This window comes from Bombus flavifrons, chromosome 10, assembly GCF_040668555.2.
Source record: "Bombus flavifrons isolate JBK064 chromosome 10, iyBomFlav1_principal, whole genome shotgun sequence".
Taxonomy (NCBI): Eukaryota; Metazoa; Arthropoda; class Insecta; order Hymenoptera; family Apidae; genus Bombus; species Bombus flavifrons.
Window position 1 is genome coordinate 4281422 of NC_138451.1, and position 14100 is coordinate 4295521.

Below are 14100 nucleotides of genomic sequence, written 5' to 3' on the forward strand. Positions count from 1 at the left end.
AAACATTAAGGAAAACAAAAACAAACTTATTTTTATAATATTAATGGAAATTTGTTGTGAATTATTGGTCAAAGTTTCAAAGATAAGCGGTATTAAATGAAAAGAGAAAATAGAATAAAATTATCATGAATTAGAATGCGACGAAACTATGCTACTTAGTCGAGGCTTTTCTCTGTCGATATTGATGGATAACAACGCGACCACTATGAGGCAAGCAAGTGGTGCCGCCATTAACCTACGGCGAAATAAGCGAAGTTCGTGAAACCGTTTGACTTGACGTCAGTGGCCAAGAACGCTGATAATCTTACGACGTAGATATTGCTACGCGGAATATCATACAATATTTTTGGTGGTTTACGGGCGAGATTAATTAAACATATGAACGTATTTGGTGATTTATGGTTTAACATACGGCCTCGAGAATATCAGTAGGCCCATAATGGGCGGGGTCGTGGCTTGGGTCGAGTGAGAGACATGGAGCGACCTCAGTGTTCTCAGTGGTGAGCTGCACGGCCATCGCCGACCGTCGGTTTCGCCTAGCGCAACCAACGTACTCTGCTATGACATCGCTCTGAAAATCCCAGATTATCCCAGTAAAAGGTAGGAGTTTTCCCTCCGAAATTTGGATGCGCGCTGTCTCTCTCTATTTCTCTCGCTCGCTCGACCCCTGTCTTTATTTTACCCCCGGACGGTGTGCTGTTCCCAGACATTTCCCATTGCTTTTTCGTAGATTTCCCAAATGCGTTTCTCCGATGACTGAATACACATACATATATATAATTTTTCTTAACTTTCCCTATCCGAAAAATTTTTCTGTAGCAGTCCACCGTGATAATCCTCTCCCTTTAGATTTCCTTTCGCGTTATCCTTTCTACGTCTCCCACCATTCGATATACGCATTTGCCCAGCGTTCTTTGTTCGCTCGGTTTCGTATTTGGCTTTCATTGTGGTATACCACCTTCAATTTTCAATAAGTGCCCTTCGTAAACAGAGGATGCACACAAAGCGTGGAAACGTGTCCCTTACGTGCACATGGAAAGATAATTAATATATGTATAATATATTAATATATATATAAATATATACATATAATTATACATATGAAACTATGTATAGATATATATATTACGTTTGTTTGCACTGATATGCACCAATGATATAGATTTTTTCAATTTTTCTGCCATTACGTCCCTCCATGTTTAATCCACCTTCTTTTTCCTTTATCCCGTTCATATTCAGATATGTGTATATATTAATATGCTACATGTATGATCATACCGAACGTGTATCTGTACACATGGGACGCAAGTTTGTTTGTATATGTGCGTATATCACTTATACGTGAAAGTACGAGTACGTAGCAAAAGCTTTCTTCTTAAATTTCTTAAACTGAGCTTCGCTGTTTCGTTATACTTGCGCAACATAGCCATGGTACGTTGTACCCCATATACGTACCTTTATTGCTAATAAGTACAGATCAAAAAGCGACGGGCGCATCGTCAAAACTGGAGAACGTATAGAAACGAAATCTTTTCTTATTATTGCATCCCTATGTAGTTACAAAAATTGTTATGATTATCATCGATTTCTCATAGGAAACTGCCTGTCTTTTGAATTTAAACGCATGTGACATGCAATTGATTATTCGCTTAGTTTATATGTACATATGAAGCAACACTAGTTTTCCATGCATAGTTGATAGTGAAACTTCGTAGCTTCGACCAATATACGCACGTATAATGATACAATATAACAATACCAACATCGAAATCAAATTGCAATTTTCTCGTTACATTAAACGAACTTTACCGAGAAACGAATATATTTAAAACTTTTTAATTTTCATGACAACATGTAGATATATGTAAACATTAAAGTGCGTTTTCTTCGTTTACTCAGATGGCCAAAAGTTATAAGCAACAATCATGGTTTTCTTACTCTGTTCCGTAAGGTCCGCTCATAAACTCATAGAATTTTGCAACATTTCTTCTAACAGATTCTACTCATACATGAAACTTGGTACGTTGGTGACTGAAATATATTACATGCAATTACAATTTTATTAATTTCAGTGTTAAGTAATATATTTTTTCTATAATAAACAAAACTAGGATACTAAAATAAATAATTGGATGTTAACCTAAAAATTATTTTACACGTCATATCCTATCGAACATTGTCGCGCGGTATATTTAAAGCATCGTGAAACCGATGATAATTTAGACATATGGATATCTTCTGCGGCCAGCTTATTTGATTATAGTCCAATATAAATTTACTGCGTGGAGAACATCATTCCCTGTAGCTACGCGGCTAACTCTACACTTATACAAGCTTTTAAAGATCGGATAAAAGTTTCCTGCAAAATAGGTTTCTAGAAGCGAGAGGAAAGCGAGCTTCAATGAAAATTTATAAGAATTCTACAGTGAATACTTCTTCAATAATGTTCCACAAGAAATTACAAATGAAGAATTGAATATGTCAAGACAGATATTAACTCAAATAAGATATATATGTATGCTCGAATGATATATGTATATAACAATTCACAGGTGAAGATTAGAAAACGTCTCCAATTCATGTCTAGCTCATTTCTATTTGTTCTGTTTATCATTTGCACAGTAATTTCTGAATCATCAATCCCCGTAGAGAGTTGACACCGACAGAGACCCGATTTCGTCAGGATGAAAGACCCAGATTTCGCGAGGACGGGGCGGACCCGCAGTATGGGAACCGTATCGACGATAACACGGGCCGTCGCGTCGTGGCATTAGGGCTACGGCGTTCTCTCAAGTTCTCGTGTCAACACATTCCCGACGCCCACGATGAGTGACGCATGCGCCCTAGACGTCTGAGTCGCTCTTCTTCCGTTCCTTACTGGCGTTCGTCCCTCTCCGTACTCTTTCTCGCTGATTCACTTGCTGGTTCTTTCGGTTTCTCTCACAACGTGCACACAAAGATCCTCTCATCCTATTCCTTGGATACGCCCCTGCTTTTTGTACCGAACTCCCCTTCCCTTTCGCCACCAGGTTTGGCCGCTACGAAATTCCTAATTCGGCGAGGGTGCATAGACAATGCAGGTCGTTAAAATAATTTCTGACTTTAAAGGATTCTTCGACAGGCGAAGTTGATGAAAGTACAAGAACGAAAATTGTATCTGAACTAATATTCCCTGTGTACAGTAGCCCCTACGTCGACCCTTTGATATGTACGCCCCTAGCAGGCGCGTAAACCTAATCGTTCTTCCCCCACCAAATCGAGTTGAACGTTGTCGAATCCCCTCCTCTTCCGCTCCCACTGCACACACCAATTTTCCAATTGATAAGGGTGCACAGTTGATACAGACTAACCCTATCCCTCCATCCTTTCTTTCGTTGTCAATCCCTCTTTATTTCTTCACTGGCTCCTGGTCTGTTTGGTGCCTTCGTTGAAAGGTTAACATCGCTGCGCCGAGATAACGTTCGTTTGTTTTTCGAAAACACCGTCGCAGTCTGTACCGCAACTTGTTTCAACAACAAAGAGAGAGAGAGAGAGAGAGAGAGAGAGAGAGAGAGAGAACGAAGATTATGCTCACGGAGAGCGTGAGAATTGTAGCGGGAAATTCAAAAGAGGCACATAACCTCGCTTTTTTATTCATCGAGAAATTACAGTCGAGAAAATTCAAGTTGGATATCGAACGGAGATCTGGGTAAAAGCAGGAGGGGAAACTTGTTCCTAGTGAGCAACCGAGTCGTACGTTACGTAAAATTAACAATCATGTTCCGAAACTCACTTTCCCGTCTGGGATTTCGGGAGAGGGAAGTTGATGGCATGAGAATGTTACGAGGTAACGCTGGGTAGCCCCAAACACAGAGCCAGTAGTATGTACTCTGACCGCACAATGCTGTCCTTTAACGGAGAAATGATTTTTCCTACCGATCAAAAAGTCGGGCAGAGAGCGTGCAACTTCTTCCCAGTCATAGTCGTTTTCGTTTCGTATCGCGTACCAGGAGGGACAGATCTCTCCTCGACCAACTCTTATAAAACACTTATGTAGAATAAGTTGAGCTTTGACTCGATGCGTGACGTGTATGACAGCTGTAGCGCGGCGTTGCCACGTGTTGACTTTGGCTTAACCTAAGCGACCAACTCGCTAGCCAAGCATGTGCATTCTGATTATCTTACGTTCAAGTATTGTTATAATATAACTGTTATGACACAGGCAAATGTGAATTTGCCTTAAAGGCAAGGTGAAGATGTTGCACAGTAAAAACGTAGCGCAACTTCGTCGATATTATGCAATGTTATAAGATTGGAGTAACAATTTATTCGTTCTACGTTTTTCACGCTTCTTACATGAAAATAACCTATCTCGACTTAACCTATCAATTTACAATCTCGAAACTTTTTTTTTTACAATTTCCAATATATATTCTGTTCTTATTGCGTGTATTATTTCGTTTCCCATAATGGTCGAATTGAAAGGCTTTCTATGAACTTACATGAGTGACCAGCATTCGTGTTTCACGAGGGATATCCAACCTTGTGGAAAATGTTCGCTCCATGTTCAAGTACTAGAACTTTGGCGTGTTTACTTACACGCTCAGGGCTGTGCCAGCGGGGACCCAACATGATCTTCAAGAACTGCGTGGGTGCGGCCTTTCCCTGGTCTCGAAAGAAGGGGGACCGGATTCTCTTTCCTTTTCTTTCTCTCTCTCTCTCTTGTTCGCTCGCTTGCTCAGTAGGTCCTATCTTTTTTTTTATTTGGAGGTCCCTTCATGCTCGCGGCTTTAGCATCAGCACTCCCTCGCTTTAGGGTCGTCCCTATCTTCCTTCCTCTCGACTACCCTTCACGATATTAAACCCTGTAGGACCCAGGGATGTACATACACTGTATCCATTCGCTATACGTGGATGAGTAATTTTCCCTTTTTTATTTCTATTCTTTCTTAACAAATCAACTGATGTATGATGTATCGATATGATTCACGATCACAGTGAACAATGCGTAAATTATACGTAGGGACTCAATCTACTTACCTACTAATACAATTGCTGTATAGTTTTACATTTAATGTCGATCGATGGTATCATTATGTATACGAGTGTGCATTGGTTACGTGGTATGAAATTCGCAATTCAAAGTATGTTTGCGCTCTTTTCCATCGAATGGGAAAAGTTACACGTTTGCTAGACACAATAGCCGGTCTGATTCGTACCTTCATTGATTCTCGATTGATTTTAATCGCGCGTAAGCAACCTTACATTTCTTTATGGACATATCGTACAAATAATTACTCAAAACATATTGTCTACATGCTATCTTCTGCGATTATACTGAATTACTGCAAATAATACAATTGCTTCACAATTTAATTCTCCTGGAACCCCGTTTGTACCGTTAATCTTTTAAGATAATAAATCGATCAGTATCCCTTTGCTAATATTTAACATCGTAATCTTCTTCGTTCACGAATACAGATAAATCAAAATAAAGGAAAAAGTAAACTCTTATCACGTGGTCGAGAGAGCACGTATCGACCGTATCGCCGCAAAGCGAAAGTGCGGGGCTCCTTTGTCGTGGCGTACATTCATGCGGCTGGTCTCCCCCACCACCGCCAATTCTTCCCACCACGCGGCCAACTCCCCTTCTAGTCTAGCGCGAGCCGCGTTTCGCCTCAGTCTGTCGCGCGCCACGAACGGGTCAAGTTATATGTTTTGTGTGTGTCACAAGCGGTGGTGGTTGCTTTACGTACGTGCGTGTGTGTTTCGACAGTGCGCGCGTGCGTGCATACATCGTGTGCCTTTTACGGTGTCACAGTGTATACGTGCGTCTGATACTATCATCGTGGTCTCTGCTTTCGAACGCTCGAATACAGCAACGGTGACATCGAAGCATGACAGCGACGCGGGAGTGTTACCCCATACGGTAGGAAAAACTTCCTTCCACTGTTTTTCTCCCGATTACTAACGTTCGTCTCTATTATATCTCAGATACAGCCTTAGTAGAAAAAACGTAAGCCTTGGAACAGTTACTACTAGACATACTAGGACACGCTCAGAAACGTATACAATAACGTCGCGTTAGCTGTCCAGAATTCTCTCTTTTTAACTGACCGTCGCTACCTCCACCACTTCTTGGAACTGATTTCTTCAACTACGATTAAGATACTTTGGCACATTTGTTTATTTTACATATATAGGTGACATCAACGATTCGTTTCATTAAGTCAGTTCTGATTGGTGGGGATAACTACAGTCAGTTCACAAGGCACGATTGTACATGTAATTTGACTCAGGTTTAACAGGAAAGAAAGATACTAGACTTTTACTAGTGATACATATATGCATGTACCTGCCTTGATAACTGACCAGATAAGATCTTGACCTGTGGCCAGTTAGCGAGAGCATCACTGTACTTGGCCACAAATGTTTTGTTCGAATCGATACGCCCTCCGGCGGGCATTTCGTATCTCGTAGAACCTACACCGGAAACGCTTTTCTCTGTACACACGACTTGCAAGCGATTTACGGAACAATGTATACCGCTGCTTTTTAATCTGATAGATAAGCGCTGTCAGACCACCTTTTCCTTTTCCGCTGTTATCTGCTCCGATCGTTTCGCTCGATTCTTTCTCGGCTACGTCAATGCTTCTCTAGCGACTCATGCTCGTCACGCGTTTGGAGTGAGCAAACAGGGACTTTAATAGGGAAAATCGTGCGGTTACTATCTTTCGCACGACTACGTGGATACTTACGTATATACCCGTGTGACGATAAATAAGTACTTACGTATTTTTCATATATCTAAGGTCTACTGGCAAGCTATTTTGCCGACTGTCTTGTCTTCGTACGTCAAGGTCTCGCGCTTTGTATTGCAGTAAAAACGTTACGGAGAAACACCGATACAAGTGATACACTGTATTTAAGGCTACCTTCGCACTTGTACCCACGTATAGCTCGTTTCTCTTAGTACAATTAAAGGATAAAATTGTGATTTAGGAATTTAATACTATCCTAAACATCGTACATATACCAAAATTAAACTTGTATGGAAATTTTCTTAAAATTGACATATCATTATTATTTATGAAAAAATTTTTATGTGACAAAGAAATTTAACAATTTTAACAGTTTTTAACGCGATCTTTTCCTTATTATATTGATACGATACGATGCTACATAGATAATCGCAGTTATTTTGAGGTTATGTATTTTCTTCTCCTGTCAGATGGCAGATAACGATTTAAATTTCGTTCGATATCCGGTTGACTGTACACACAACAGAATTTAAAGCCGTATTCTGTTAAAATCGAGGAAATTGACGTTGTTGGCGATCGTCCTTATTTCTGCCGATAAACCAAGCACTGAATCGAACTGATCGTGTGCGTTGTCGACTGACATGGAGCTGAAAGGTTAGTTACGACTATATTTCAGTCCGGGGTATTTCCGTCATCTCTGAAAATGCTTCGCTGAAGGAATCGTAACCATTTTTCCCACTAATGAAAAACAACCGCGATTTAGATAGTTAGGTCCTCGTGGCGAACGAAATTATCACGAAACATATTGTCGAAGCTGTAGCCTGTAACCATCGAATAGCGTAATTTTTAACGTATAGAAGTCGTTCTATATAACGTTTAGAAAAAAATCTTGTTGTGTAATATTGTCGAAATAATATAGCATAGATACGTTTTCTGTGCCTATATTTTTCTCTATGCCTTTCTTTGGAGATTTCTTCTTTTCGTTTTCTTCGAGAAAGATTTTATTGAACGATAGTCTGCCCATCCAGCATCTACCAAGAGAGAAATGTGATGCCAATGCGATAAACAATATTTTTCTTTCTTCCACTTATTGTCTTTTCGTGTCGCTCTTTCTTTTCTGTTTCGCATGTCGTCGTATTCTGTGGCGTTTCGTGTTCGTTCTAGTAACCGAGAGAAGGAGAATTGCAGAAAAGGGCCATTTCTTAATCTATTCAGAAACGACGAATTTGTGCACAATATTAAAGTATATTTCTTAACGAATAAAGGATACTATAATTATTTGAAATGCCATAGGAAGCGAACAAGTAACTTAAAAAATGAAATGTCACATTTAAATAATAATAACGTTTTATGGTCGTTGAAACGTATGCTTTAATATCTTGACCAAAATTTTTTGTTTTTTTTTGAGGGGGGGGAAGAAGATGATTGTGTTCTAACCGTCTGCCTTGAAGTTAGGCAATTTATTTCTTTATTCATAGTAGAGAATCAGAAACAGAATATAATGAATAAATTGAATTATTGTTGCAATAGTTTTATACTATTCTTCTTTTCTTCCTATTTTTCCAGAAATGTAAGGTTATGTTTGCTGCTTCGACGTAGAAACGTTTTGTTTAGCTCATCAGTTTGCTTTGGTCACTGGTTACGTTGCAACCACCTTGAACTCGAAACTCTATTGTATATCTTATTTTACGTTTGTCTTAAAATCTATTACCATAAATTAAAGTTACATTTTTAAGTAATTTACTCGTTTTCAATCTTTTCCTAAGAAATGTATTATTCCTACATGAAATTAACATTGTTATACAGAAAATATTGATAATGTAAACTTCCTTTTAATTAGATAAATACATATCAGAGAGAAGAGTAAAATAATATATAATTTAAAAGATAATAAAAATTGAGTTACATGGAATATATCACGTTTCAAACATTAATTTCCGGAAACGAGGCAAAATTGACTTAAGCCTGGTTTACCTTAATTTTTTTTATCTTCAAAATATATATTTCACAATCCCAATAAAAAATTCTAATCTTTTTTACGTAATTTTATTTCATTCCTTCTCAATAATTTAAAAGAAAATTTATTAACTTTAAATTTAGATTTAAAGTAGATATAGCAATAATTAACTTTAATGTTTGGTACGTACTACAGATTTGGAATATGTGTTTGAGGTAATAAGGGAAAGTTTTGAAATTTCATTTAACAGTTCGCAGTCCTTCAAATTGCATGTAGGCGGAGATCTCTGGAAAATCTTAAAATTTAGAACATACATCTATATTCTATGGAAAATATAATTCGGTATAGAATTAACTTTAAACATTTCTGCAGCAATCATCTTTTTCTATTTCTATTGTATCTATACATTATATATACTTATATGTTAGATAATAAACTACAAGTTATTTCCAAAAACTGTACAATTCTCAAAAATTCAATTTAAAATTCATCATTCGTAAAAGCAATCGTAAAGAACAAAATTACAGGACGAATTATCTTATAAAAATGTTCAAAACTCTATCTACTCTGCACTAAAATTTGTATGAAACGCTGGAACTTTTTCACAGATATTTTCAGAACTAAAATTATTTAATCAATTAAATATTTCTAGAATATACTTGAACTTTTTCATAAAAACAGTCAAAACGGTTATTGTTATTATTATTAATCAAATTATTATAGATACCTATAATACAACGAAAGCAAAGAAGCTGTTCAATGTTATATTCTGAATATAATTAAAAAATATATATATATTATACAAAACCGAGGAACACAATGAATCATCAGAATTTCTCAAGACGTCACGCGATGCATCGTCTAGCTCGATGTTTCGTTACATCCGTGCGGGCACGGTTTCCGGTCGCCGCTTTCCGTAAAACGTCGTTGGAACCGAAAGCTTCGTTTTCTTTGCGAATTGCATGGAATTACGGCTCACGTATTCTCGTTTCGAAATCAACCAGCTAAGCCAGCCTACCATCTTGCTGCTATCTACCTGAGAATATGTTCAGGAAAACGATGTTTGTGAGGAGTTCAAGACTTGTTGCGAGGGACTGAAACCAGCCAGAGGCAGGTGGTACCTGAAGAAAGGCAGCAGGTCCACCTGGGTTTTTTCAGGAAGTGCACTTCGCCCGTACACCGAACGGTACCTTCGTATATCCTTAGTTGGAAGGGTCCCTTCTATGGAATTGTACTATATATAAGTACTGTATTGCGAATGATGGGAACATGGCAATTGGTAGGAGGGTTGGAAATCAACCCTTACGATAGTAAAAATTTGGTTGACATAAATATTGAACTATAAAAATTGTTAGTCATAATTATTGTAGAATTCTATAGATTTTTTATGGTTCTTCAAGGTATACAGTTTATTATATTATACATAAATGTACTATACTACATTTGATGGAAATATAGCATTTGGTAGGTTTAGAAATCAAACATTACAGTAGTAAAAAGTTTATTGATGCAGATGTTGGTAATATAAGAAATGTTCGTCGAAATTATTATGGAATCTTCTATTGATTTTCTTTTTGGTACTTATTCGAGTGTAAAGTATAGATGTAGAGGATTTAATTATGGTGCGAGGACGGTCATGCTGTGTGCACTAAAATCTATCTGAGGATTAAATGGTACATAACCAGTAAGAATTCTTGAATGTAACTTAATTATTATTTTACTTTAATTAGATATTTGTTAAATCCTTTTTCGAAGGTTTCCGCTTCTCGACCGTCTTTATGATAGTCCAGATCATTTATATTGTTCAAATATTTTACTCGAGCTTATACTCTAGTTCACGACCAAGTCTAAGAACTTTTCTATATTTCTACCGTTGCTGTTTATCAATCGAGAAGAACCTTTCAACCTTTCCGTACTGTTTTGTGTCCGTAATCTTTTAATCTTCCATGTTTGTAAGCGTTTCTGACGGATTTTATATCTTTCGAAACTAAGAAATTTCAACAACTTGAACAAGCCTCGGTCAGAGTCATAGCTCTCTATTGTTCCTCATTTTCGATGGCGACCCTGCGGAAACCGAGAAATTCCCTTGAACGCGGTCGTTGGACCGCAATACGGGTCTTTCTATGTACCTGGCGGTCTTGTTTTTCGTGAAAGTGACGTGTATAGTCGTTGTTCGTGACGTATTATTAATCTTGCCGATGACGTGACGTCTTTCGATCCTCGAAGCGGATCGAACGTTCGGGGAAGAATGCGTGTTCTTCTGTGGAAAGCTGATGAAATCGTCGATATAAATCCGTGAAATGGTCGTTTATATACAGATCTATACGTATACGGTTTGTTGAGGATTTCCCTTTTCTTTTCTTTCTGATTTCTTCCATTTTGATTGAATACCGGCGAATAGAAATAGGATTTAATTACAAAGTATTGAAAAAGTGAAATTGAAAAATTTGCGTAACTAGTATTTTACATCGTAGAGAAATAAGTTAGAATATTATGGGATTGTAGATTCACGTTTATAACTAAAAGATAGAAAATAGGCAAAGTAAAAAATTAAAGTAATTGATATAAGATGGTTATAAGGATCAAAATTATTAATAGCTGACATTGTAAAGAAAGAAATTAGGATATTATATATAGAGTTGTAGATTTAAATTTGAGGGAAGGATTAAGAATGAAGAATAGGATGGAGTCTAAGTAATTTGTGAGCTTCGTAGTTGTGGTATGTGCAAATTTGATTTAAGAACAAAGAATTGAAAAAGTGATAGAGTAACTAACGAATTAAATTACATGAAGATGATTCGCAATGAAATTGTATCTTGGAATTTGAATAAATCTTTAAGGAAGAAATATGACTTACGTGTATGTGGGAGAAAATTAACAAGCCTTTTTCTAACTCTAAACTATAGTAGACTTTTCAACATAAAATTTAATTTATAGACAATTAATAACGGCGATGTTTATGCAAATTCGTATTTTTCTGTCTTCATCTAAGGAAACGAAGAAATCTTCGAGAATGCAAATAAAACAATCCTTTCGTACGTTGCTCGAACTTGAGACATCTTTCAGTGTCAGAAAAATGCAATGGGCTAGAAAATGACCGATAGAACGCAGCGGAGAACGTGATAGAAATTGTAATCGAGTTTGATTAAAGACAAATGGAATTTAAATAATGAACAAACGAATGTCATAACGGTATAAACGTAGAATACAAATAGAATATTCGAATTCGATCGAGTATCTTGTAAAACAGCTTCGAAATATCCTTTGATAAAACTCTGTCCATACTCTTGATAAGAATATGCAGAAAGACGTAAAAGATATCATGGCATTGAAGGAAACAAAAAGCGATTTCGCAAGGTAACGCTTCGTTGCAAAGGAAAATGTTGATCGATCAAATGTCGTAGCGAGTTGTATGTTGAACTTGGATAGATTTCGTATAACAAATATTTGTTTTCAAATTTTCTTCGCGTCCGCAATCAATTTTAAAAAATTTACGTCACTAAAATATATATCGCTGCTTTATTCTGATAGCGGCGCAACTTAAAAAATGTAAACTTTGAAGTAGAAGCGTTTTAACACTTACAAAGAAATCTTCGTGAGTCATTCGAACGACGTTACGAGGCTGACTTAACACAAGATATGCCACTATTCGCGAAAGCAGTACAAGCTTGCACTCGAAGCGTCGCAAAATTACCGAAGATGAGCGAGTGTTGTAAAATTAAGGCCAGGTTTATAAGTAATAATTTTCCTCTCTGACGCGAAACTGATGAACTTACAAATATACCGTTTCACATGATAAATATAGAAACACAATGTAATCCTTCTATCGAACGAAAGCAAATTTCAAATTTTTTTATTCGTGTTACCATCGAAACAAAGAAGCTATATATATAATTAAATACGTAGCAGAATCATGAAAATCCTATAGTAATAATACAATTGTTAATACTTCGTTAGAGAAAAAGAGAACTCATTGTTTATTATAATATAATGATTACGAACGATATATACATAAATAATAATTGTACGATATAACTAATACAAAAAGACTAAATTTATCAAATCTTTCAGACGATCGCGACAAATTATCGTAATGAAATATCTCGGCATCTTTTTATTATATATATTCAAGCAACAACAAGGCTAGGTTAATACACCAGCCTTCCACGGCCACATATTCGCATCGATACGGAAATGTAGCAGTTCGTGTATTTCTACGCGTCGTAGTATTGTCATCGAAGATCTTGCAGGATCGTCTTTTGTCAATGCGTCACGTTCAAAAATAAGTACTCTAGATTTCTTTTCGTTGCAAAGGGAGCTGTATACAACAACGTGCATCGCGATGTGCTCGAGATCTTTTGCCGCGTACGAGATTTCTTTACCTCGAAATCTCTCTACGTCGATTTCTACAAAGTTTTTCATTTTTTCCTGTTGTACATTGTATTTATCTTCTTTAATTTTATTTTGCTTCGTTCAATTGTAATATTTCCTAATTTTAGTATAGAAAAATTCCTACCAGCGTTGATAATTATTACAGCCTTACGAACGTAACAGCTTGATCCATTGAAATCAATGTTGTAATTTTCTTCGGACGATTGCAAATATTTCCATTTGATGCTTTTCTTTAACGAATTAAATCGCGATATTCATATTATTTGTTGTATCGTGCGTATTGTATTTCTCTTTGGGATACGTGCGTGAGTTCTTGTACAAGAAATTCGTTTGCATCATCGTTCTTCCACTGGCAGATAGAGATACTGCGGTATTTGTCAATAACGCGATAAAAAGTTGCGATGGAGTCAGCCATTAGCGTTTCGTGTTTCGATCAAGCTTCTCTGGATGCGTCGATATGGAATTGTTTAAATAAATCATGGATTCCGGAGCTTCTTTTTCAACTTTCTCGATCGTTCTCAAACCTTATTTTTAATCGGAAATTGGAAACACAAAGTTCGGACGAGGATAGATTCAGTGATACTTGTATACGCGATACAAGGCATATAATCTTGATTTTTTTATCAGATGAAGTATAGTCTAGAGTTGAGAAATCGACTATTCAGAACTTTACTAGGCTACGTACATCAGACGTTCGATGTAATTCTTCGATTCAGAGTTCATAATCTTTTCTCTTTGAAGTTTATTTTCATATAGGTACATACTGAATTTAACTATATATATATATCTTTAAAATTCACAGTACTATACAGAACATAATATACTGTATTATAAAATTCTATCGATAATTAGATTTTTTAGAAAATAAACAAACAATTGAAATTTGTAAAACGTATACTGCTATGATAGTTAAAGTGGTTCATCACCGTCAGACATAGAGGAAAAGCACTTTCAATCTTTTATTAGCTATACCATATTGTATCTAAAATCTTTTCAAAAGGACGACGTATT

General features: G+C 36.7%; 1 protein-coding gene across 4 annotated transcripts in view; it reads left to right on the plus strand.

The window, feature by feature from the left end:
* The first annotated feature begins 261 nt into the window (after positions 1-261).
* The window catches only part of mura (ring finger protein murashka), a 36528-nt gene continuing 22689 nt past the window's right edge, over positions 262-14100 (plus strand). For 2 of the 4 annotated variants that reach the window (XM_069122690.1, XM_069122691.1), the window contains exon 1: positions 262-600. Coding sequence is in view for 1 of the 4 variants with exons in the window: in XM_069122694.1 (XP_068978795.1) it covers positions 5877-5908 (32 nt within the window). In the remaining 3 variants the exon portion in view is untranslated. Of the gene's footprint in view, positions 601-5460; positions 5909-14100 lie in introns of those variants that run through there. The other 2 variants (XM_069122693.1, XM_069122694.1) reach the window with 2 other exon arrangements.